The sequence below is a fragment of the Phyllostomus discolor genome, chromosome 8 (genome assembly GCF_004126475.2).
Source record: "Phyllostomus discolor isolate MPI-MPIP mPhyDis1 chromosome 8, mPhyDis1.pri.v3, whole genome shotgun sequence".
In the NCBI taxonomy this organism is placed as follows: Eukaryota; Metazoa; Chordata; class Mammalia; order Chiroptera; family Phyllostomidae; genus Phyllostomus; species Phyllostomus discolor.
In genome coordinates, this window is record NC_040910.2 from 72,478,343 (window position 1) to 72,506,062 (window position 27,720).

At 35.4% G+C, this 27,720-nt stretch overlaps 1 protein-coding gene across 1 annotated transcript in view; it reads left to right on the forward strand.

The window, feature by feature from the left end:
* RABEP1 (rabaptin, RAB GTPase binding effector protein 1) overlaps positions 1 to 27,720 on the forward strand; it is a 110,643-nt gene that overhangs the window by 38,447 nt on the left and 44,476 nt on the right. The window contains exons 2-5 of the mRNA XM_028534697.2: positions 9,019 to 9,147; positions 13,707 to 13,910; positions 16,015 to 16,175; positions 20,383 to 20,502. Of these exons, the coding sequence (XP_028390498.1) occupies positions 9,019 to 9,147; positions 13,707 to 13,910; positions 16,015 to 16,175; positions 20,383 to 20,502 (614 nt within the window). The remainder of the gene's footprint in view (positions 1 to 9,018; positions 9,148 to 13,706; positions 13,911 to 16,014; positions 16,176 to 20,382; positions 20,503 to 27,720) is intronic.

Sequence of the window (27,720 nt, forward strand, 5' to 3'; positions counted from 1 at the left end):
ATTAATACATAATTAAAAAAATGCATCTGCTAATCAGTCCAGTGGTAGTCATACTTTTTCATCTTCATTATATGGTATTTGAAATACTTGGAAAGTAGAGTAACACCAGTTTGTACAAATTGAATAGGTAACAGTCCATTTTTATCCATGCATACTCATATCAGCTCTCGAACACCAGCTTCTGACAGTTATGATAATTGGACTAAATGTAATCAGAAAAACTGTATGAATAATTTGCTTGTTTCTGAAGTTACACTTGTTTAGTATTTACTTGAGACTTTTTTCAATGTTCACATTTTCAGTATATATTCCACATGGAAACAATGGTGAAATACAGCTTTATGGGAGTATAGGAATAGCACATGGAATATAGTTTATATTGTATTATTTATCTACTGAACAGTCCCTGAAGTTTCCATTCCTTGTTCACAGTCACTTCTGTATTTGTTGACTTTTTCTCAAAGCTTTGTTTACCTGCATGTCTTAATTGATAACTTTGCTTGAATATACTTTCTGGAACATTTAAAAAATAATTATTAAGTAAGTGGTTTATGAGCATTTTAGGAAATAAAGTGATTTTTAGTTATCACTAGGAAGAATCTCTGGAACAAGTTGAGCCAAATGAACATCTCTATTTTTTAGCAGGATTATGTACCTGAAACTTTAAATTCTGAAGTAGTTGATGGTACATACCATTTGAGAGCCTATTATATGGAAGTTACTTTTATATGATGTTATCTCTAATTTTTATGCTGTGTGATACTCTGCAAAATATCTTTATTTTTTATTTTTATTTTAGATTTTAATTTGTTTTTAGAGAGAGAGAGGGGAAGGGAGGGAGAAAGAGGGACAGAAACATCGATGTGTGAGACTTACATCAATTGGTTGCCTCTCGCACACCCCCACCTGGGGACCTGACCTACAACCCAGGCATGTACCCTGACTGAGAATTGAACTGGCGAGCTTTTGGTTTGCAGGCTGGCACTCAGTCCACTGAGCCACACCAGCCAGGGCAGTATTATCTTTATTTTAATATTGAAAACTTAGAAAGGTTTCAACTATTTTCCCTAGTTCATGTAACAAAAGATTGTGTTGGGTTGAAGCACAAGTTTCTGACTCCAAAATTATGGATGGCTTATCTTTGAGTTTTAATAAGGCATTTGACTACACCAGTATGAAATCATGGATAAAATGAAGAAATGTAGTTTGATACTGAAGGTAGTTGGAATCTCATATATCAGTGTCAACCTCCACTGAGGTCTCCGGTGATAATACCAATGTACTCTGTCATTGGTTCTAATTTAAAACTTTGTTTAAACAAAACAAAACTCAGCAACTTAACTAAAATTGTACCAGGTATAGGTTGGAGGTAGCCTTGGCTTAATTATAGTACAAGAATTAAGGATAGTGTTAGATTATGTTAATGTTACAGGCTAACAATACGGGGTTGTGGCCAAATAAGCTAGGGTATATTTATGGTATGAAAGCAAGTAATAGCCCCCAGATATGATGTTTCTTCTAGACTCTATGTTAGTATTGTGTTAGGATCAGTATGTCCTATTTTATGTAGATTTTGACTACGTGTAGAATGCTGAGAGCAACTGAAGTGAAGAATTTAGAAATTATTAAAAGATTAGGAGGGATTTCATCTGGAGAAGAAAAGAGAGGACAGTGTGGGAAGTCAGATATTAGAAATTTTCCTCTTGAATTCTGTAGGGCAGAACTAAGATTTCTAAGGAAGCCGATTTAGGGTTGTGTTACTAAAAGTAGATATTTCTAATAGATGACCAGTCATCTAAGGGAGTGGCTGAGGCAGTGTGGGAGGAGTAATCTAAAATCTGAAGAGAGTGGAATTCGCTGCCCCATGAGGCAGTGAACTGTTATTTATGTTTGTGTGGAAGCCATATGATCACCTGTCTGTGATGGAATGGATTCCTGCATGAGTTAGTAATTGGTGGTTTTCAAACTATTTAAACTTCTCTTTACAGTATAAGAAACACATTCTTCATTGCAGCCCATTATAAATGTGTGAGCACAGGTTTCCCTGCTATCTGAAAGTAGAGTGTTCCTGTCAAACATTTTGTAAGCTGAAATGGCATAAAGTGAAGAAGCAGTTACCAGTAGTTTATCTAGTAAATTTTTTGAGTGTTCCCAGGCCCCCCAAATAACATAGTATATCATACCAAATAACATATAAAACCTAAAATAACACTAGCATATAGTAAAGGCAGTGCCACATACACTGCCTCTATAATGGCTCCCTGCAAAACAAACACTGAACACTATTTTTGCTTTTTGCCTTTTTTCCTGAAAACAAATTCTCTTTCAGTTAGTGAAAATAGGTAGTGCTAATGCAGGCCTTTCATAAAAGCAGCGCAACATAAGACAGTCTTTCAAAAAGTTGGGGGTACCTATATCTGAAATACAAATTTCGTGAAATAACATATACCCATATTAAAGGTGTTGATATTTTCTATTTCATTATTTTTAAAGGGCATATTGCTAATCACTAAATTGATTGAGAGACTCAGTTTGAAATACACTGGATTAGAATCTAAAATCCTTGCAACACTATGATCCTATGACTGTTCCTACTCAAGTAATGTTAGACCCAGAAAACTGCACACTGCAAATGCCAGGAGGTTATTAATTTTGGTCATAAATGTCTTTAGGGAGGTTGAAAATGAGAAAACATTCCTGTGTCCTTTGATTCTCCCTACCTCCACCCTTCCCACCTCTGCTACCTCCTCCCCCAAATCAGACTTTTCCATTGTTTCTTCTCCTTAATTCTGCCTTTACCCTTTTGGAGAATCCCTTCTTAAGTAGTTTTTCATTATCTCATTTTTCGCCTGAATTAATATTTGGTACCAGTTTATTCTTTCACTTAATATTTTTCCTGGATTCATAATAATATCTTCAGGGAGTTAATGTAAACACCTAATCTTCCCATAAGAAATAATCAACTTTCTTATTTGAAGTTCCTCATGTTAAAAGGGCCATCTTTTATCTGAAATATTTTAATAGCTAATTATTTTTGAGAGTTACAAAAAAAGTAAGACAAACTAAGACTTTTTACTTTGATTCACAAAAGGAAGGCTAAGAAGTTGTTTTGTGCAAACTTCTTAACTAAATGTTATTCTGTTTTGGAATTGGTATATCTCAGTAAATGGGCAAGATGAAAGGGTGCAGTTTCTTACTTAAAGTTGCTAAAGGCAGATGTTTGGGGGATTACTGTATTTTTCGGACCATAAGACGCACCTAGGTTTTAGAGGCGGAAAATAGGGAAAAAAATTTTGAAGCAAAAAAATGTAAAATATTTACTAACATAAATAACATAGTATTTCACCATTGTAAATGGAAACAGAACTCAACAGCAGCATTAACAACCATTATTTCTCCCAAGTTGGGGGAGTGTGTCTTATAGTCTGAAAAATAACGGTATATAAAGTAAAATGTGATTGTATAACGTGAAAAGACAACTTCCTATTGTACTAAAGAATTTGATTATTTTTGTGTTATGGAAAAAGTGATTCCCAAATGCTATGTTTGTTCTATGACTGTAAAGTGATTGGTAATGTTAATCCAAAATTACCTGCATGTGGATTGCTTTTGTGACTAATATTCTCTAGATTAATAATTCCTATCAGCCACACCTGTTACTGAATAGCAAGTGGGCTTCTGCTGCTAGGCAGAATTCTGGAGACAGAGGTTTGGTGATAAAGGAAAGGAGTGTTTATTCAAAAACTACACAATTTTGGAGTAACAGCTTCCTACATGCATTAGTCACTTAAACCTGCCAATTAAGGCTATAGTCTTTCACATCTGGGTTTTTCTATCATTCCCCTTGTTCATTTTTAATTATCTTATTTCTATAGGGTTAGTTTACAAACCAAAACAACTTAAGATATAAAAGCCACACAATTCTGGAAGATTGTCAGGCTTCTGCCTCAGATCTTGTCCCCTCTAGAACACCCAAAAAAGAATAACCCTGCCACCCTCTGACAGGCCAGCTGGATCCTGGACTGCACCTGGAGTTCCTTATCCCAAATACTATCCTTTGGGAAATACAGGCAGCTGCAGCACAGTCATCCAGGCATCCTTGAGGAGAAGAGCCTGAGAGCCCAGTCTCTGCCCTCCTCGTATTTTAAATCTTCTGGCCCATAGTTCCATGTGGTCTGGAGGCCTTCAGCTTCTCAGCCAATCCCGTCCTAGGCTGTTTATCTTTGCCTTGGGCAACCTCCTTCTAGGGCCCCTTCCTACTCCTCCCCAGTGACCTGATCAGCTCTCTCTGTATCACACCCACTCTACTTTTCCTCTCCCCTTCTGTGAGACATGCTAAGTAATTATGGATTTACATAAATATTAGACACTAAACAAGTCACAATTCAGTGTGTAGATTTACTGCAAACAATGATCATTTTTAGTAATTCCTAAAGGAAGCTGGACAAGATAAATTTTTAGAGTGCCGAAAGAAGGCTAGCTGGAAGACTACTTCTGAAACAGAAGAGATTGTGTTTTTGTTTCTCTTTATTTTTATTGTTGATACTATTATAGATATCCTTGTTTCCCCCTCTCTGCCTGCCACCACCCTGTACCTGCTCCCCCTTCCCTCTGGCCATCACCACCACACTGTTGTCTGTGTCTGTGAATTATGCACATATGTTCTTTAGCTAATCCCTTCACCTTCTTTCATCTAGTTCCCTCTGCTCCTCTCTTGACAGTTGTCAGTCTGTTCATGTATTCATGCCTCTGTTTCTATTTTGTCAGTTTCTTTTGTTCATTAGCTTCCATATATAAGTGAGATCAAAAGGTATTTTTCTTTTTCTGACTGGCTTCTTAAGAGAATCTAGTGCACGATAATCTGAGGTGGACCTGAGGCAGTGATGCTAGCGCTGGGGATCCACTGCAAATACAGATTATCATTAGCAGAGAGGTTTGGCTGCACAGAGACCATAATAAATCAATTGCTTGCAGACTCAGATCAAAACCCTATTAGTGAGTAGCAAGTGACAAGCTGCATCTGGTGGCAGGCCATCTTCCCCCACCCCACCCTGCTCCCCGGCCATGGAAAAATTGTCTTCCACAAAATCTGTCTCAGGTGCCAAAAAGGTTGGGGATTGCTGCTCTAAGCAAGAGATCTACCTGGCCAGGGCCTATATAAGTGTAATTTTTAAAATGATTAGTATTTCCCTGTGGCTGGTATAGCACCGTGGATTGAGTACCAGCCTTTGAACCAAAGGGTTGCTAGTTCAATTCCCAGTCAGGGCACATGCCTGGGTTGCAGGCCAGGTCCCCAGTAGAGGGTACGTGGGAGGCAACCACACACTGACGTTTCTCTCCCTCTCTTTCTTCCTCCCTTTCTCTAAACAAAATAAATAAATAGTATTTTTTAAATATTTTAAGACCACTGAGTGGAACAATTGACATAGAGCAATATAAAATTATAATCATAACTAAAAAAGGGAAGTACTTCATTACCTTTAAGTCCAATCAGTGTAATTTATTCTTTTAATTATCCTTTGATTCAGAGAGGCAGCCCCTCAGTATAATTTGGCATCTTCTTTCCAGGTTTTTTCTGTGTGTGTGTGTGTGTGTGTGTGTGTTTTCATAGTTCATGTCATATTGTGTATAATTTTGTATCTTGTTCTTTGAAATTAATATAATTTTTCTGGCTTGATATTATTCCATACCTAAAAGTGTCATTTTAAAACTAAATGATACACAAGTTAAGACTTTTCAGTTTCAGGAGGTGTTCAGATTCTTTTGTTCCACTGGAGTATCTTCTTTCTCTCTTTGCTTGAAGTAGGTGTTTTTGGATATTAAACGTCTTTAAATAAAAAGATTCTTGTTGTAGTAATATTTGACCTAAACTTCCTTTTTCCCCTTGTCCTGTTGTTTTTGTCTCATCAAATTTAGTGTAGTGTTAGAAGAATGTAGTAGTAGGACACAGCTTGCAGTTTAAAAATATTTTTATTATATATTCTCCCATTCATATCAAAATTAGGGAAGGAGATATAGCTGAGAATTAGCAAGTCTTTCCTTCACTTATTTACCATATTGTTCTGTTTTCTCTTCTTTCTGTTTTGTTACTTAATTTAGACATTTAAAAAATTTAAATGATTTTTATTTTTTAGTTACAGTTGACATACAATATTATATTAGTTTCAGGTGTACAACCCAGTCATTAGATGTTATATGACTACTAAGTGGTCAACTTGATAAATCTCATATGCATCTGACACCATACATAGTTATTACAATATTGTATATTCCTTATGCTATATTTTACATCCACGTGACTATTTTGTAGCTACCAATTTGTACTTAATCCCTTCACCTTTTTCTCTCATCCCCTGAACCTGTCTTACATCTGGCAACTGTCAAAATGTCCTCTGCATCTATTAGCTTGTTTCTGTTCTGCTTGTGTGTCTTATTTTTTTAAATTAATTTGTTGATAGGTACATATTTACTGCCATTTTATTATTCATTTTTCCTTTTGGAAAAGTGTTAAAAGTAGCCATTGCATAAAGGTAGTTTCCCCTTTTTTTCTTATTACTCAGGTAAAGGTAACAATATAAAGAAAGAATGTGTGGAATGCTTAATGGAGGCTGGTGTACTAATAGCTGTCAGCTGTTAAGTTATGGAAAGCTTAATATTGTTGAAGGTTAATAGTAATGCTAATTAATTTGTCTATGATGCTTTGAAGATACTTAGTAATAGGGAAGGGTATGAACTGGAAGTGTAAGGATAGCACTGAGTCAGAATCATGAGACTAGAAGTGACTTCTGGTCTTTTGTAGCTATATATGGTTACTTGATCACTCTGCCTTTTTCCTTTATTTACTAAATAAATATCACTAGTTTAATAGTTACAGCTAACAGTTTTTTTCTATATGTCAGGCTAAGTAATTTTTAATCAACTATTAGCTAATTATTATGAACTACTTACTAGTTACATGTTAGAAAAATAATACAGCATTTTGTGTGATGAGAGCTGTTTTCAGCTTGATTTATAGTTGGTTGCTAGTGCATTAGGATGTGCCTATTTGTAAACTTCCCTGCTGTCTTATGCAAAGTGAATTGATTTTTCCAGATACAGCAGTAGAGGCATTCTTGTAAAAAGCAGTTGTTTTGGCGTTTTTCTGTATTGTAGAATTGTTAGAAGTACTTGAAGTAAAAATTTTTTTAATTAAAAAAATGGGAATAAGTTACTTGCTATATCCTCAAAGGGATCATGATTCCTGGAATTGAAAACTATCCTGAAACCTGGAGAGAGGCAGCCAGACCTGTGGGTGTGAACTTCATCTGAACTGGGTCAGAGCCAGGACAGGGTTGGGAATAGTGAAAACACACTTAATTGTATCTGCAATTTTAAAGGCTGAATTTTAGTTTTTATTAATTCATTAGCCTCAGTTTTTAAATATAAATATTACGTTGAAAGGTATGGGTATTTTGTGTATGTATGTTTTGGTGGAAGTAGGAATGGAGCCCTTCTCTACCTAATGCAGTAATCAGTAGTTGTCAGTAATATTAAAGTATTAAGTGGAAAACTTGTTTAACAATTGGATTTGGACAGTAAAAGTACAAGAGAAATAAATAGCACAGAGAACAAGTTTCCTTCGTGATTTTCAACGGCAAATATGAGAAAAATGCACATTTCCCCATTCCAGTGGATTTTCCATTCTTCTTTTTCTCCAAACATTACCAAATGTTCAAATGACCAGATGCCATTCTTAGCTTTGACTTAAAGACCCTAATATTTGTTCCACAAAATGACTCTATCTTTAATGACATGAAACTCAAAGCTGTGATCATTTTCTCTATTCTGCCATGAATAGCATCAGTACTGTTAGATCTGTGATGAGGCTACTCTGAAGATGTAATGGGAATAAACATACTGGTTTTAGATCATTATTTATTATCAAAGGAGTTGTAGAGAACTTTGAAAAGCACATGGAAGAAATTAACGAGTCATACTTCTAATACTAATAGGTAAGCCATTGGTGCAATTTCTAGTCTTTTTTTCTATGTACTATAAAATTAGCTCTCAATTAAATTGAATAAGGTGTTGAGTGCAGGGAAGATCTGCAAAGATAATAGCAGATCATGGTTAAAATTATAGACAAATCATTATCTAGGGTTGGTTTGTGTTAGGGAACTGGGTGGGACTTCAGCTGGCTTAAGTAATTATGCGGTGGCATTAGTACTGATAGGTATCCCGTAGAGGGGTTAGGGTCATAACTTTGTGGCTGGGTTGCTGCCTGGTCACGAGGAGGTCAAGGGTTGGACTCTTGAATTTCTCACTCCTTGCTTGAACCAGAAGAGTCTCTGGGTTTGGTCTGGATAGGCATTTAATCAGCTGTGGCCAAATTGTAGAGCCGCTAAAGTAAAAAAAAATGTGTCCCAATCTCTGCCACACCACAGTCAACATTAATCTAAAAAAAAGATGATCTCCTGGTAATTGAGAGTTCATAGAGAATATACAGTTCTGCATCCTTTCTATATGAAAGTTTTTTACTGTGATTTCAGTATAATGGTAATGAATCATCTTGAAATTAGAAGAGTGGTTCAGGCTGGTATGGCTGTCCTAATCAGGGAACCTGTTAGATTCTGCTTATAACAACACTTGAGAGAAACAGAAGCTAGCAAGATTGGCAGTGGGTTCATTTGTGGGAGAAATAGCCCAAATAACTTAATATTTAACAATTCCAGAAGTGGACCGACAATTCTGTCAGACATATGAAGGGACTTTAAAGCTCTGTTTTGAGAAATTTGCTATATGTGATTCCCGTATATAGGCTGTTTCACTTTATATGATTCATTCATGGTGTGTGTGTGTTAAGTGTAATAGAAGTTTTTTTTTTTTTTAAAGTTACAACTTCCTAGAATATATTAGATCTTTGGAATAAACTTAACTACTTGTTTCATTATAGAAATGTACAGCAAGAATACTAATTTATTCTTGTAATAGCTTAAAAATGAAAGTTATTACATGTTAACTAGTATCTTTTTTTTCCAGTTTCTCTTCAGCAACGGGTAGCAGAATTGGAAAAAATTAATGCAGAATTTTTACGTGCACAGCAGCAGCTTGAGCAAGAATTTAATCAAAAGAGAGCAAAATTTAAAGAGTTATATTTGGCTAAAGAGGGTAAGTTTATGTTTTCCCTTAAAGCCCGTAACTAAAACTGCCTTAAAAAATGTCAGGTTTCTTGGTAGTACAATGTTGTCGTTGAATAAACCTTGATTTTATTTATACTCACATTGTATAATAAAAGCCTATTTAGTGGTAAGGGTTAAGAATAGAACTGAAAACAAGCCTAAAAATGTATTATTCAGATTTTTCCTTCTCTTTTAACCTTAATGGTGGTATTTAATATGCTAGTGGGCTATATAGTTCTGGGACACAGGACTTTCAGTTCTTTTAACACTTGAGAGATAAGCCCCGACAAATCAGGACTGTTGGCATTCTAATAATAGCTTTAGCCATGTTATGTTAAAACTGATAGTTTATGGAATTTATCCAATAATTATTCAGTTATTTATTAATAAATATTTGATTAATACCTACTATGAGGCAAACATTGTGTTCAGGTGCTGGGTATATAGAAGGAGCAATAGTCATGTGGTTCTTTAACTCAAAGAATTTGAACTATCGTGAAGAATATTGTTATTAAATAATTGTGAGTTGTTTAAAAAAAACAGCAGATACATGAGAGCATGTCATCAGTGACCTAGTCTGAGGGATAATGGAAAGGGCTTGAAAATATGGATATGGTTTTCATAGCCCTCTGGACCAGTGGCTTTCAAACATTAACATGGATAAAAATCACCTGGAGCCCTAGCTGGTGTGGCTTAGTGGATTGAGCGCTGGCCTGTGAACTGGAAGGTTGCAGATTTAATTCTTGGTCAGGGTGCATGCCTGGGTTGCAGGCCAGGTCTCCAGTTGGGGGAGTGTGAGAGGCAAACGATTGATGTTTCTCTCACACATATTTCTCTCCCTCTCTTTCTCCCTGTCTTCCCCTCTCTCTAAAAATAAGTAAAATAAAAAAAGTCACCTGAAGGACTTGTTAGAACATGGTATGTTGCGGTGAGGCCTGAGAATTTGGGTTTCTATTAAGCTCATAGGTGACTACAGTACTGCTAATCCAAGAACCACAGTTTGAGAACCACAGCTCTAGACTAATGATCATCCAACTTTTAAATATATGTTTATTTCTAACTTAAAATTATGTAAAGGATGTAAATTCTATCATATTGTCAATATTGACACTTTAAATTGCTCGTGGTATATAACCTGAATGCTGAATTTGGATTCCTAGTATTTTGTTGAGTATTTTTGCATTATATGCATAAGGAATATTGGTCTGTAGATTTTTGTGTGTGTGTGTGTTTTTTTTTTCCCATTTTGCTTGTGATGCCTGTTTTGGTAATCAGGGTAATACTAATCTCACAAAATGACAGCACTGTCCACTTAGAGCAGTTCTCTTCATCATTGGTCTGGAAGTTCTATCATGTGGGCAATTAGCCCTCATCCCTCACATCCAGTAAAAGGAGTCCAGACTAGAAGGAAGAAATAAAGCTATTTCTATTCCCAGATGACATTTTTAGTATATAGAATTATATGGAATCCACTAAAAACTATCAGACTAATATACAAGTTCAGCAAGGTTGCAGGATGCAAGATCAGTGTGCAAAATCCAGTCGTTACTTCTATAATACTTGCAATGAATAACCTGAAAAGGAAATTTTAAAGAAACAATTCCATTTATAATAGCACCAAAATGAATAATATATTTTGGAATAAATTTAACAAAAAGTGCAAAACTCGTGCTCTGAAAACAAACACAAAGATTTTAAAAAGAACTAAGTAATTGGAGAGACATACCAGGTTCATGAATCGAAGATTAATGTTGGTGATGCTCCCCTGATCTACAAGTTTGCAGAGTCTTTTAGTATCAGTTCTCTTCTTTGTAGAAATTTACAAGCTGATCCTAAACTTTATATGAAAAAGCTAGGGAACCAGAAGAGCCAAAAACAGGACCCAGTCTTCCTTCAGCCTCTTTTTATGGTTTTCAGCTGTGTGGAAACATGCCAAAAATTAATGTTTAGGCTTGATATTTGTGGTTTTTCTGTTCATATTGACAACATGGTGGTGAATAGCTCTGGATAATTTTCCAATAAATCAAAAAGTTGCAAAAAGTTGCAGGGATAATTAACATGAGGAGGTGTTAGTTCTATAAACTTGAGCCTTGACAAAATTGTAGTTCTCAGAAATGAATAAAGTATTTCAGAAACAGTGCTTTTACTTTTATTTCACATTATCAGAAATAATTTAACTCTTGGTATATGGAGTAGATACACACTTTTCTTTTGTGTTTTCATGTGTTTATGTCTTTACTCAGTTTCTGCGTCATTCTTAGTCACACACCATAATTTCTTAGATGTTCGTTTTTCCTTCAAGGAAAATTGTTATTTTAGATAATTACTTTCTGCAATTAGTGTTCTTATAATTGTCTCTGGCTAGTGTTTCAGAATATTTTAATAGTGGGGACAAAGTGATATGAAACTGATGTTGAGAGACTAAATAAAGATTTCTTAAATGACTTAAAATTAGCATTATTAGGTTTTTATTTTAGATAATTACTTTCTACAGTTAATGTTCTTATAATTGTCTCTGGCTAGTGTTTCAGAATATTTTAATAGTGGGGACAAACTGATATGAAACTGATGTTGAGAGACTAAAGGTTTCTTAAATGACTTAAAATTAGCATGAGTAGGTTTTTTCTCTGTTATTTAGACTTAAATAGTTAATTTTTGTGATTGGTAATCATGAACATTTTCACAACTTTTAAAAGTACTTTAATTGATATTATCTACTTGAATTTTTCATGTACTTAGAAATTTATGCAGAAGAGTGTTGCCAATATCCTGGCTTAATGGCTTGTGATTTCTTTAAAGTAATACAGCTGGTACACAGTACAGTTAGATCTCAAATCCAGTTGTTTGTGGCTAGTTGACTTAGTTATTCTCTCTCTAAAGGATAGTGATAGCTTTGAAAAGATGAACAGTTCTTTTACATAAATGTCTCATAACTTTTAGATAGTGGTAGATAACAAAAAGAAGTTGAGAAACAGTAGCAGACAGGGAAAAGTTATGTAAGAAAAAAATAAGAGTTAACATCCAGTATATATAAAATACTCTTCCAGATTAAAAGAAAAACAGTTTATTAGAAATACAAGTGAAGAATATCATCAAAGAGGAAATACTGGTCATTAATAGGTATATGAAAAGATAATCTCTCTATTAATAAGCAAATAAATATTGAAACTATTGCCCTTGCTGATGTGGCTCAGTGGATTGAGTGCTAGCCTGTGACCTTGAGGGTTGCTGGTTCAATTCCCAGTGGGGGCACATGCCTGGGTTGCAGACCAGGTCCCCAGCAGGGGGTGCCCAGAGGCAGCCACACACTGATGTTGCTCTCCCTCTCTCCCTCCCTTGCCCTCTGTCTAAAAATAAATTAATTAAATCTTCTAAAAAATATTGAAACTATTACCATTTTCTACCCATGATGTTGGCAAAAATTTTAGAAAATGGAAAATAGTGATTATTACTAAGGGTATGGGAAACATACACATCCCTATATGTGTTTGGTAGGTTCATCTTTTCTGGAAGATGGATTAGCCAGATATCTTTCTTAGGCTTAAATCATGTTGCAGGCACACCAGATAATGTTTAAGAGATGGTAAGGGAGTGCTGAAAAATTAATTCTACCTTTAAAAACTTGTATCTAGTAACTGCCATGTTTATTAACCATTTCTTAAATGTTTACTTGTGCAAGCCCTGGCTGGTGTAGCTCAGTGAATTGAGTGCGGGCTGCGAATCAAATTGTCACAGGTTCGATTCCCAGTCAGGGCACATACCTGGGTTGCAGGCCACGGCCCCCACCAACTGCACATTGATGTTTCTCTCTTTCTCTTTCTCCCTTTCTTCCCTCTCTAAAAATAAATAAATAAAATCTTTAAAAAAACCCATAATACTAAATTTAATTAAAAAAATGTTTACTTGTGCAAGGTACTGTACTAGTAAGCATTTTCAACAAATTGTTTTATCATTAAAACAACCTCCTGAGGTGAGAATTTTTATCCCCATTTTGTATGGATGGATGTGGAATTGAGGCTGTGGAGGTTAAGTGAGCTCATTTAGCCAGTGGGTAAAAGCTTAAATTTAAGCCCTGGCTGGCGCAGCTCAGTGGATTGAGCGCGGGCTGGGAACCAAAGTGTCCCAGGTTCGATTCCCAGCCAGGGTACATTCCTGGGTTGCAGGCCATAACCCCCAGCAACCGCACATTGATGTCTCTTTCTCTTTCTCTCTCTCTCTCTCTCCCCCTCCCTTCCCTCTCTAAAAATAAATAAATAAAATCTTAAAAAAAAAACCAGTTGATTTAAAAAAAAAAGCTTAAATTTAGCTCTAAAACTATGGCCTTAATCATTAAGTGATTACATAATTAATAATTTATTTGTGGTACCCAGCATACCTTAAATTTTACCTTTATAAACATTTTATTTTCTAAGTTAACTGTCAAATTTAATGTTTAACTTCTTTATTAAAATGTTGCCATTATAAATTTGATGCTTGTTTCTTCACTTCAGTGCCAGCCTGATAAATGTGAATCCCTCATTAATGGAAAGTTCTTTACCTTTTTCCCAGAGGATCTGAAGAGACAAAATGCAGTGTTACAAGCTGCACAAGATGATTTGGGACATCTTCGAACACAGCTGTGGGAAGCCCAAGCAGAGATGGAGAATATTAAGGCCATAGCCACAGTTTCTGAGAATACCAAACAAGAAGCTATAGATGAAGTAAAAAGACAGTGGAGAGAAGAAGTTGCTTCACTTCAGGCTGTTATGAAAGGTAAAGGCAAAGAAAGTTAAATATTTTATGATTTTCCAAGATCTGATTCTGATTATTGAGAACATTTTCAGAGTTTCATTTGTGACTTTATGTATTATCATCTTTAAGATGTACTGTTATCTTCAAAATAAAAGGGAAGTCAGTCATATTGTATGTGAGTATGTTATCTGTATCTTTAACAAATTTGATAATAGAGAAATTATTGGGTTGGCCAAAAAGTTCATTTGTTTTTTTTCCATGAGATTACTCTAGTAGCTCTTAGTTGTCTTTAACTTCATTTGAAACAGTTTTGTTAGGTTGTATTGTGACAACTGTCATTAGCATGTGTTTAAAAAAAAAACAACAAAATTGGTGAATTTTTGTGTAATCACTTTAATATTGAAGATGGAAGAAAATAAGCAATCTTTTTGGCATATTATGGTTTATTATATCAGGAAAGGTAAAAATGCAACTGAAATGCAAAAAAACAGAGTTGTGCAGTGTGTGGAGAAGATGCCGTGACTGACCAAACATGTCAAAAGTGGTTTGCAAAGTTTTGTGCTGGACATTTCTTGCTGGATGGTGCTCCACAGTCAGGTACACCGGTTGAAGTTGATAGCGATTAAATTGAGACATTAATTGAGAATAATCAGTTGTATACCACAAGGGGGATAGCCGACATACTCAAAATATCCAAGTCAATAAAGTTATTGGTGAGAATAAAAAATGTCTTTTATAGAAAAAACCATATGGGTTTTTTGGCCAGCCCATTATAATGAGAGGGTTAAAAAGATACTGCTTTGAATGAGAACTATATTTCATCATAAAGTTAAAGCAGGGCTTCAAAATGGATTTTCTTACAAGAGTCAGGCAAGTACTGTCAGTGAATAAAGCTGTATGGGGGCACTAGGGAGACCTCCTTTGCAAAGAGTAAACTTACTGTTTACACTTACTAGTTCCAATTCATTATTGCCCATCCAATCCAATGTTGTCATATCTTTTACATTTTTAAGGAAAATTTGGATTTTTGTATGAAATTTTCATTGCAGTTTATGATAGCATAGCCTGTGGGTTAAAATAGGCTTTATGGGCTGCTGGTTTGGTCTAAAGGAAGAGAAGTAATTTGGTCTACCTGATTTTGGCACTAGTGCTTAATTACTTCCTGTAATTTCTGAGAAAATGATATTGAAATGCTGTTGCTCCTGAATCTTTGAGTTTCTGAAATTAGTTTTATTATAAATGTGAGATAGTGATATCACATTTTTAGGACCATAAGACACACCTAGGTTTTAGAGGAGGAAAATAGGGGAAAATTTTTTGAAGCAAAAAATATGGTAAAATATTTAATAACCTGTGACCCCGGTCCACTGCCACCCCCTCCCCCGCAGCAAGCCAGGCAAGCTACATTTGGACTATAAGTTACCATTTCTCCCTACATTGGGGGTGGGGAGTGTGTTTTATAGTCTGAAAAATATGGTTACTTTTTTTCCCCTCCAACTTAGCAGTTTTATGTCATTTTTGCCTTAGTGCTATTTGCAAGAAGTCAGGTTAAGTTTAGCCCTATTTCTGAGTTTGTGGTTATCACCTATGGATTACTGTGAGCCTCTAACAATGCTGACTATAGTGGATTACAAAAATAGGAGTTCATTTTCCTTACAGAAAAAGAAATCCAGAGGTAGGTAATCTAAAACTGGTTACAGTGGTTCCACGATGTCTCCAGTGTTCTAGACTCCTTCAGTCATTCTGTGCCTTCGTCCTTAGTATGTGGTTTTCAACCTCATTTTGCTTCATGGCTGAAAAATGACTGGTCCTCCTTCAGTCTGCCTCAGAAAAGGAGGAAACATTGGCTAGAGTATATAATCTTTCCTAAGCTTTCCTCATCTGTAAAATAATGTTACACAGGTTTATTTGAAGATTAGAGATGATGATTTAAAGCTCTTAGCAAAATTTCTACACATAATAAGAACTGGAAATGTAGTTTAGCTTTTTTTAGTGAATTAAAAGATTCCAGAACTTGAGCAAAAGCTTTTAATATGACTACTTAAATTTTAGTGTATCAGAACGTAGTTTTTTTTTTTTTTTCCCCAGAATGCTTAGACATTAAATGTTTGTTGATGTCTTGTAGAAACAGTTCGTGACTATGAGCACCAGTTCCACCTTCGGCTGGAGCAAGAGAGAGCACAGTGGGCACAGTATCGAGAATCTGCAGAGAGGGAAATAGCTGATTTAAGGAGAAGGCTGTCTGAAGGTCAAGAGGAGGAAAATTTAGAAAATGAAATGAAAAAGGTATGAAGGAATGTATTTATTTGTAGAAATATTTCAGTCCAAATGCAAGCTGCTTTAATGTTATTATAGTAATAGAAGATGTACTTTTACATTTTCTGTTAGAGGAATTATTTGAACATAAACCTAAGTATAGTACTAGATACTGTATTTTGCCATGTATAATGGTTACAATACCATGAGTATAATAATAGATATAATAATCCCATGCATAATATGCACAAAATGTGGGTGTGCATTATACATGGCAAAATACAGTAATTTGATGTCCTTCCCTTATATTGTGTATGGTAAACTCCCTCATCTTCTTCAAATCCTTGATTAAATATCTCTTCATGAGGTGTATTTTAGCCAGACTATTTACCATTACAACCTATCCATCTTCCTCTTCTTATCACCCTTTTCCTATTCTAAGTTTTCTTTTTCCATAGTGCATATTTTATGATATACATAGCATTCACCAATTTATTATGTTTATTATTTGCTGCCTTCCTCTTCTTGCTAGCATGTAAGCTCCATGAGGAAGGAGTGTTATTCACCTTGTGTATCCTAAATGCCTAGAATAGTATCTAGTACATAGGTGCTCAAAAAAGATTTGTTGAATTGGTGTTGTTTCTTGATGATTGTGTCTAAACCAAAGCTTTAATTTAGCCTTTTTCCTTAATATACCTTGGTTCCTTTGTGACGAATGTACTGTGTATTATGTTTGAACATACTACCGTAAGATGCATGAACATAAACCAACTAAATACAAAGTGAAACATTTTATCACTGAGATAATTTAAAAAGCTTTTGGCCAGCTTGGTTAAACTTTTACATTGTTAATTTACATGCATACATATATTTTAATTTTTTAAATTTTTTGGTAAATTTTATTGATTATGTTGTTACAGTTGTCCCAAATTTTTTCCCCTTTGCCACCATCCACCAGTACCCCCAACCCTCCAGTGATTCCCCCCACTGAGTTCATGTTCATGGGTTGTGCATGTGAGTTCTTTGGCTTCTATCTTTCCTGTACTGTTCTTAACACTCCCCTGTCTATTTTGTTCCACCAGTTATGCTTGGTCCCTGCACCTTTTCCCCGTTCTCCCTCTTCATCTCCCCCTGACAACCCTCCAGTTGATCCCCATACCTATGATTCTTTTCCTGTTCTGGTTGTTTGCTTAGTTTGTTTTTGTTCTTGTTTTTTTTTTTTTTTTAGGTTCAGTAGTTGATAGCTGTGAGTTTGTTGTCATTTTACTGTTCATAGTTTTTATCTTCTTTTTCTTAGATAAGTCCCTTTGACATTTCATATAATAAGGGCTTGGTGATGATGAACTCCTTAACTTGACCTTATCTGGGATGCACTTTATCTGCCCTTCCATTCTAAATAATAGCTTTGCTGGATAGAGCAATATTGGATGTAGGGCCTTGCCTTTGATGACTTGGAATACTTCTTTCTAGCTCCTTCTTGCCTGTAAGGTCTCTTTTGAGAAATCACCTGACAGTCTGATGGGAACTCCTTTGTAGGTAACTGTCTCCTTTTCTCTTGCTGATTTTAAGATTTTCTCCTTATCTTTTATCTTGGGTAAGATAATTATGATGTGTCTTGGTGTGTTCCCCCTTGGGTCCAAGTTCTTTGGGACTCTCTGAGCTTGCTGGACTTCCTGGAAGTCTATTTCCTTTGCTAGATTGGGGAAGTTCTCCTTTATTGTTTTTTCAAATAAGTTTTCCATTTCTTGCCAGGACTAGACTTTCCATTTCTAGTCTTTCCAGGACTATTGATTTGAGTCCTGGTTTCCTTCCCTTCACTGTTGATTCCCTGTACATTTCTCTTTGCATAGCTTTCATTTCTTCCTGTATTTTGCAACCATACTCAATCATTGCTGTGAGCATCCTGATTACCAGGTTTTGAATTCTGCGTCTGATAGGTTGACCATCTCTTCATCACTTAGCTCTATTTTTGGAGCTTTGATCTGTTCTTTCATTAGGGCCATATATATATATATATATTTTGTCTCTGTGCAGCTGTTAGAATGTAAGGGGCAGTTCCTTAGGTATTTTATAGGGTAGGGCAACCTACTACTTCACTGTATTGTGGCTCCATATGTGGGGGAGGGGTGCAAGTGAGAACAGTGCCACTTGCTCGGCTCTCAGCCAGCTTTCAGTCACTTCCTCTACTACCCATAAGCAAATTTTGCCCTTCTGGTGCTGGTCCCAGTTAGGTGGGTTTGTGTACATTCTAGAACCCTAAATCTGTAGGTCTCTCCAACAAACTCTCCTTTGAGGCTGGGAGTTTCTCCTGCTGCCGTAACCCCCACAGATTTTTACTGCCAGAGGTTTTGAGGCTTTATTTCCCATGCCTGAACCCTGGGTTGTGTAGTCTGCCTCACTCCTCAGTTGTTCCTCCCAGCTTATCCACATGCAAATGTGGGACCCCTGGTCCACCAACTTCTGCCTTACCTGTTCCAGTTTTCCAGCTGCTGCCTTGCCATGGGTACTCTCTGCCCTGGCTGCCTGTCCCCACCCCTCCTCCTGGTCTGGATGAATGTTTATTCTTTAACTTCTTTGTTGTCAGACTTCCATACAGATTGCTGGCAGTTCTGGTTATATTTTGTTTTTAAATTTGTTGTGGTCCTACCTCTGGTTGTGCAAGGAGACAGTGTATCTGCCTATGCCTCCATCTCGTCCAGAAACTTGGATTTTGACTTTTCAGTCAGATTAATCATACTCTTGTTCCTAATTCTTGGTCCATATAAGGACTACTTTCATGGTTTTTTAGTTTTTTTAATAATATGGAAATCATCTGAGAACCAAACACCCAAAACAAAAGCTTGAACCTTGAGAAATGGTTTTTTTCCATTCTCTCATTTCTGGAAAATATTTTAATTCAGCATCTTCATTAGGATCTGACAGTCATCATAGTCAGTCATCTGACGTAGTTATCTAAAGTAGACAGCCTCTACTTCTCTCAAGTCAAGATGAATTCATATTTGATGCTATTATTGGAAATTTTATTCCTAGCCCTAGTCCCAGCTACCAGTCCGTATGAGGGTAGTTGTTTTTTCCTTTCTTCTAATATATTCATATCCATATTCATGATTTCCACAATCTGCCACTTTTTTCACTTGTAAAATTTATTTTTAAAACTAAACTTTATTTTTTAGATCTCTTTGACTTACAGAAAACTTGTGATGGTGATACAGAGTTCCCCTATACTCCACACTCAGTTTTTCCTATTATTAACATTGTACAAGTGTACACACACACATAGACAAAATTAAGTTTCTCACCGGTTTACTAGTTTATGGATGTTTTCTTTTAATCCGTGTTTTTGAGAATGAAGGGTGGAAAAGAATACATTTTAGAGGTCGTTCTTTGGGTTTGTGTCATTTAAATATGAAAAGTAAAATGATATTTAAAGTACCCTGTTTAAATAACTGGATGATAGCTTTCTTAAAAATTTATTTATTTATTTATTTATATTTTTATTTTTATTGTTGAAGTACAGTTTTCTGCCTTTCACTCCCATCCCAGCCCACCCCTATGGATGATAGCTTTTTTATAGCAACATAATTTTGTCATATTTTAGAAAACATATTTTTTAATATTTCCTAATGTTTAAAAAAGAATCTTTTTAGTAGTCATAATAAATTATGGTTTAATTAATTTAGTAACCAGGATTATAAAAAATATTTATTATGTGTATTTCCCTTTATACATAAGGTACTTTCCAAGTCAGTTAATTAATTGCCAAGTCAAAATTGTCATAGTGAATTTATTTTTCTACTTCTAAATTCTAAAGGGAATATATGGAACAACTATGATTATGACTTGACATTCAAAGTAATGCAACATTTATTTATTTATTTTTAAAGATTTTAAATTTATTTTTAGAGAGAGGCTAAGAGAGGGAGAAAGACAGGGAGAGAAATGTCAATTGGTTGTCTCTCTCTTGCCACCATCTGGGGACCTGGCCTGCAATCCAGGCAGGTGCCCTGACTGGGAATTGAATGGGCGGCCTTTTGGTTTGCAGTAGGACACCCAACCCACTGAGCCATAGCACTCAGGGCCAAAGCAATACAACATTTAAAAGTTAGACATGGTTCTGTTTTGTGAGTGCCTGGTAGACTTATTTATTATACTAATTTTTAATAACTGGATGGATCAAAGTTTCTTAGAAAAAGCAATAAATCAGTAAGTTATAGTATTTAATTCTTTTTAACTGTAGGCCCAAGAGGATGCTGAAAAACTTCGGTCCGTTGTGATGCCCATGGAGAAGGAAATTGCAGCTTTGAAAGATAAACTGACAGAAGCTGAAGACAAAGTGAAAGAGCTGGAAGCCTCAAAGGTTGTGAAACATTATCATTCATTTGCTTAAAACACAAGATTCTGCCCTAATGCAATGAGCAAAAGTTAGAATTACTAAGGGGGTAAAAACTGTAATGTAGACTATGCATCTTAGGAATCTTGCTTTGTTTAAAACGCAAAAAGAAAAAAGAAAAATGTCCTGGGAGATGATTTTGTCCCTGTGGTATTATAAACAATCACAACAGTGATGCAAGTGCTGCTTTGTTACCGAGTTAGTGTTTGTTTTCTTATCATAATGAGACCCAGTCTAATTCATTTTCTTTTTAAGGAAAATAAGCTGGTTGAAACCAGCCAGTAATTGATTTTTTTAGAGATAATATAGTTATATTATGGCTGGATTTGTTGGCTATAAAGAGACAATACAAGAAATACAAAGGGAGTATCAAAAATTTTAACAACTATTAAAAGAAAGTAGGAAAGAAACAACAAGAAAAGAGATCGTAAACAGAAGCATAACATAGGAATGTAGAAATGTAGAAAAGGGAATGTATCAATAATCCTAGTAAAGTAAACTGATAATCACCTAAAAGAGTTTATATGTTAAAAATCTAACTTTAAATTTCTTATAAGAGGTACACCTAAAATAAACCTACAAGATGAGATTGGAAATAAAGGGATATTTAAAGATATGCTATGTAAAGTCTAACCAAAAGAAAGTTAATATAGCAATTGTAATATGAAACAAGTAGGTGTAGGAGAAAAGAATTAATGGAGATAAAAAAGGACTCTATCAATAAATAATCCATCAGAAAGAAAAGATAATCATGAACTTAAATTTACCTTACATAATCTTGAAATATGTAAAGCAAAAAGTGACAAGGAGAAATTGACATTTCCCAATTATAATAGGATATTTAAACTGATCCTTAGCAAGTGACAGTGCAAGCAAAAAAAAATTAGTAGGGATGTAGGAGTTTTGAGCAACATGATTAATTTAGCTATCAGACACATAGAACCCTGTACCTAAGGAAGAAACTATTTTTTATATTGTAAAACACAGTAGGTAAGAGCTCAGCATTAATTAGCTGGGTGACTTTGGGAAAATAACCTTACTGTCCTTTAGTTTTCTCAACTGTAAAATGGGGGTAATAATATAGCCTGTCTCATAAGGCTGTTATGAGGATTATAAGTTCACACATCAAAGCACTTAGGATAGTGCATAGAATCAAGTATTACTGTTTTTAGATATATTATACTTTTCATAAATTCACAAAGGAAGTGCCAGTAAATTTCAAAGAATTGATGTTATACAGACCAGAATCTCTGACTACAGTTTATTAAATTATTTACATTAAAATGATAGCTAAAGTGAACTGGAAATGAAAAAAATGAACTTATATGGGAAAAGGAATTATAAAATATTATGAGTGATTTCAATATTTTTACTCAAGAATCTAAAAAACAGAATAATACAAGGAATATGATTGGATGAAAATAATACATATAAGAGCTGATGTTAGTGAAATAGAAAGGCCAAAGAAAAAATAAGAAAGGGAATACAATGAAAAAATGGAAAAAATAAGATAGATAAACCCCCGATAAGATTAATCAGGAAAAAAGAAAAAAAGACTCAAATTATTAGAAATAAAGGGGACATAAGTACAAATCTGTAGAGATTTAAAAATAATAAATACTGGCTGATTTCCGGCAAGATGGAGGCATAGGTGGATGCACCGTACCTCCACACACAACCAAGGTTGGAACAACAACAATTTAGAGGCAGAATAACACCCAGAACTGACAGAAAATTTATCTGAATGGAAGTCAGACAGCCAAGAAGTTGAAATAGACCCGTTTATCCAGACTGGTAGGAGGGGCAGAGAGGAACAGCCGGGCACAGAGAACAGGGAGAATTGGGCACATAAGGCAACCAGGAGCATGTAAGGCATCTGGGGTGTGCAAGATTGCAGTGGGTGGACCCTGAGTATGCAAGCGGCAGCTGGCAGACCCAACGAGGCGGCAATTGTGGAGCAGGGCAGAGCGTGCAACCAAGGATCCCAGGGAAGGGACTGAGGTCCCATCGACATTGTTCCCTCTCGACCCCGCCCTCACATACAACGTCACAATCTAGCAACTGGGGTGCCCAGCCCTGGTGAACACTTAAGACTCTGCCCCTCACCATAACAGCAACAACCAGACCAAAAAAAAAAAAAGAGAGAGAGAGAGAGAGAGAGAGGTGGCTCAAACAGAAGCACAAATCAGTGCCCCAGAACTCATCCTTTTGAGTGACCAAGAGATAGCTAACCTCTCAGATGCATAATTCAAAACACTGGTGATCGGGAAGCTCACAGAATTAGTTGATTTTGGTTGCAAATTAGATGAAAAAATGCAGGTTACCATAAAAGAAATGAAGGAAAATGCACAGGAAACCAACAGTGAAGGGAAGGAAACTGGGACTCAAAACAATAGAGTGGATCAGAAGGAAGAAAGAAACATCCAACCAGAAAAGAATGAAGAAACAAGAATTCAAAAAAATGAAGAGAGGCTTAGAAACCTCCAGGGCAACTTTAAACATTCCGACATCCGAATTATAGGGGTACCAGAAGGGAAAGAGGAAGAGCAACAAGTGGAAAAGTTATTTGAACAAATAATAAAGGAGAACTTCCCCATTCTGGCAAAGGAAATGGACTTCCAGGAAGTCCAGGAAGCTCAGAGAATCTGAAAGAAGTTGGATCCAAGGAGGAACACACCAAGGCACATCATAATTACATTAGCCAAGGTAAAAATGAAGGAGAGAATCCTAGAAGCAGCAAGAGATAAGGAGACAGTCACCTACAAAGGAGTTCCCATCAGACTGTCAGCTGATTTCTCAAAGGAGACCTTGCAGGCAAGAAGGGGCTGGAAAGAAGTATTCCAAGTCATGAAAGGCAAGGACCTACACCCAAGATTGCTCTATCCAGCAAAGCTTTCATTTAGAATGGAAGGGCAGATAAAGTGCTTCTCAGATAAAGTCAAGTTAAAGAAGTTCATCATCACCAAGCCCTTATTATATAAAATGTTAAAGGGACTTGTCTAAGAAAAAGAAGATAAAAAACATGTACAGTAAAATGACAGCAAACTCACAATCATTAACAACCACATCTAAAACAAAAACTAATCAATCAACTAGAACAGGAACAGAACTACAGAAATGGAGATCACATGGAGGGTTAGCAACAGGGGAGTGGGAGGAGGAGAAGGGGAAAAGGTACAGAGAATAAGTAGCATAGATTATAGGTAGGAAGTAGACAGGGGGAGGGTAAGAGTAGTATGAGAAATGTAGAAGCTGAAGAACTTATAAGCATGACACATGGACATGAACTAAAGGGGGGAAAGTGGGTAGGAGAGGATGTACAGGGTGGAAGGGAGTGAAGGGGGGAAGTGGGACAACTGTAATAGCATAATCAATAAAATATATTATAAAAATAAAAATACTATGAACAGTGTCACACAAATTAAATAAATTTGATGAAATGAAAAAGTTTCTAATAAAAGATAGTCAAAATTGTCTCAAGATAAAATAGGGAAGCAAAAGCAGACAGTAATTATTAAAGAAAATGAATTTATAGTAAAAAATTTTCTTTCTCCTGTTTCCTGTCCTCCAAAAGACATTGAATTCAACTGGTTTTGCAGGCAAGTTTTCCAAGCCTTCTGGAAAGAGATAATCCATATATTTTATAAAATGTGTTAGACAACAGAAAAAGAGTGAGAGCTCTCCAAGTCATTTTAGAGACTTGTGTAACTTCATTACAAATGAGCACACACATATCCACAGAAAGGTAGTATAAGAAAAGAAAATTCTAGATAATCTCATGTAAGAATACAGAAAAAAAATTTTGAACAGTGTAGTTAAAAAAAAAAGACATCATGACCCAATGAAGTGTATTCCCAGGAATTTAAGGATGGTGTATCACCAGAAAACCCATTATTATTATTATGTACCCCATAAAAAGATTGTAGGAAAAGAGCAGTATATTTTAGATTAAGAAAGGCATTCGATAAACACCAATAACTTAGTAAAAGGCTATTTCTCAAGCCTTCATTAAACATCATAATTAATGATGAATGTTTAGCAGCCATGCACCATTAAGTACAGGAACAATAGGAGGAGACCTGTGCTCAGTGATTTTGTTCAGACAGTGCAGCTAGACAAGGTAAAGAAATGAGGCATGAGAACTGGAAAGAAAATGATGAAACTGATTTGATTGTTACATAGAAAAGCAAGAGAATGTACAAACAGATTAGTAGAACTAATAAGAGTTTAGAAAAGTTGTTCCAACAATATCAACATACAAAAATAATAATGTTTCTATATCCCAGTAATAGCTAAATAAATAATGTAATGGATGGGGAAAAAAGATCCATTCGCAATAGAAGAAAAAACAAAAAAGTACCTACAGTAGTCCTCCCTTATCCACAGGTTCACTTTCTGAGGTTTCAATTATCCAAAGTCAGCTGTAACCCAGAAATATTAAGTGGAAAATTTCAAAAATAAAAAATTGATAAGCTTTAAATTGTTTGCTGTTCTGAGGTGATGAAATCTTACGTCTTCCTGCTCTGTCCTGTTCTGGATATGATTCATCCCTTTGTGCAGCATATCCATGCTGGACCTGCTTGTTAGTCACTTAGTAGCCATCTCCGTTATCAGTATCACACTGTGGTATTACAGTGCTTATGTTCAAGTAATCTTCATTTTACTTAATAATGGCCTTAAAGAAAAAGAGTAGTGATGCTAGCAATTTGGATATGCCAAACAAAAGCCATAAAGCACTTTAGGGATACTGTTTTACTCAAATGATACTGTATTTTTTACTATAGCAAAAAAAAAATGTGGTATGTGTATGGTTTGGTACTATCCTTGGTTTCAGGCATCCACTAGTGGTCTTGGGATGTATCCCCCACAGATGAGGGGGGACTACTTCATATAATTTACCTAGAATACATAAAAAAATGGGCATGATGTTTAGGAAATATACAGGGTGAGGCAAAAGTAGTTTACAGTTGTTTGTGTGGAAAATAATACGATAATTAATGAATTATAATACAAGAAAAAACTGTTCTGTGTATTCACAGCTGTAAGTGTACTGTTGTATTAAAAATGAAGGTCTGAATACATGTGTATTCCTTAATGAAAAGATAATGTATTATAAAGCTGGCAGTATACTTAGGAGCTTGACAGTGGTGAAAGAACCTGGATACCATGGAGTATTTTGCAGATGCAGCTGTAAACAGGATGAGCTTGATGGGAACTCAATGGATAAATGTATCCAATTATAAAGAAGAAATCATCATGTAATTAGTCAATGGCTAGAAGGGAAACAAAACTTTGAAGATGAATCTTCTGTCTCTTTACTTGCTGCAAGTAAAGAAAACTACCTTTGAACAACAAGAACAGCAACAACAAAGCAGGCAGTATATCCCCAAATTAATCTGAAATTCAATTATTTTACTCAAAAATCCAATAAGGAACTTGATAAGTAGATACTAGAATTCACTTAGACAAGCAAAGGATCTGAAATATATCTAGCAAAAATTTTAAGAAGGAAGGTTAGGAGACTTGTCTTACCTGCCAGATACTTTATAAAAAAACTACTGTAGTCAAGATAGTTTGATATTAGTTTAGGGATAAGCAAATGGACCAGTGAAACAGAATAGAATGCCCAGAAATAGAACTATATATGAAAATTTGATATATGATGGGAGGTATTACTAATCAGTAGGAAAAGAAAGGATTATTTTAAAAGGCTTTGAAAAATAATTATAAATGTGGGATTAAGTGAAATTAGCTTTCTATCTCACACTTTACAAATACTAATTTTAATGAATGAAAAACCATAAGAGTGAAAAGCAAATTTTTGAAACTTAGATGTTAATAAAAGAAAACATTACAAGGGGTACAAAAACATTAGAAATAAGACAATAATATTGACTGTAAATGAAAAGATTGACAATTTGCCTAGCTGAGAATATAAAACTTCCATATTAAAAGAAATTTCACATAAAATTGAAGAGCTATAGACTATTAGAAGATATCTGTCTGTACCTCAAATACCTAACAAAAAATTAGTATCTGAAATTAACAAAAATTGCCTAGTTATAAGTGACAAATTGCCTAGTAGAGAAACAAGAATCATGAGCAAGCAATTCACAAAAGAAAATCATAATAGCCAAGGAATGTAAAAAGATATTGAACCTCACTAGAAATCAGGGAAATGTAAGTGAAAATGGGATACCATTTTACCCTAACCAGATTATGTCTTAACAGTACAAATTTGTAGTGTCCACTAACTACTGGAGTGTGTGAGTCTTCCCAGTTCCAGCTGCTCTTGTCAAGTTAGAGCCCCAGTTGACTGACTGTTTTGGGATTCTCGGGGGCCCTCGTTGCTTTCCATTAGTTTCTTCTGCATAGACACTGATGTTACTTAAGTCCATGTAGGTAATATCCAGTGGTTTGTCCCCACCTTCTGTTTATCACTTGTTATTTTTTCTTTCTTTCTTTCTTTCTTTTTTTTTTTTGTAGCTAGTCATGTGTTTTTGGTTTTGTTTTTTTAGTACTTCTGTTGTTAGGATGTGTGAAGTTCAAGGAAATTCACATACTGTGCCACCATTTTCCCAGAGTTCTGCTCAATAGCTTTTGAATGTTAGAAATTATTAATGAGTCAAATATTTGTTCTAAGAAGTAATAACTGATAGAATTAGTGGTTATATTGCCACCATTTTATATCTGTCATATTGACTCTTACCATCAACTGAATTATCACCCTCTCCAGGTCATAGGGAAAATGCCTCACAACAGCCAGCACTTTGTCATGCTTGGTTAGTATCTTTTTTTTTTTTTTTTTTTAATGCTCATCCGAACACATGCTTATTGATCTTAAAGAGATGGGAAGGGAGGGAGAGAGAGAGTGAGGGAAACATTGATGTGAAAAAGAAACATTGATTGGTTGCCTGTTGTACATGGCCCCCAACCAAGGACTGACCTTGCAACCTAGGGTATGTGCTCATGACCTTTTGGTTTATGGGGTGATGCTCCAACCAACTGAGCCACACTGGATGGTTAGTATCTTTTTGATTGGCCTCCAGTGAAGCAAATGGCAGTTTTAAATAATTATTTTAGTCTGTGACCAGTACTACTCTATTGTAATAACAATAGACTAAGGGTGAAGATAAGATTAGTCAGCTATTTCATGTTTGAAAAAGTATGAAGATAAAAGGCGTG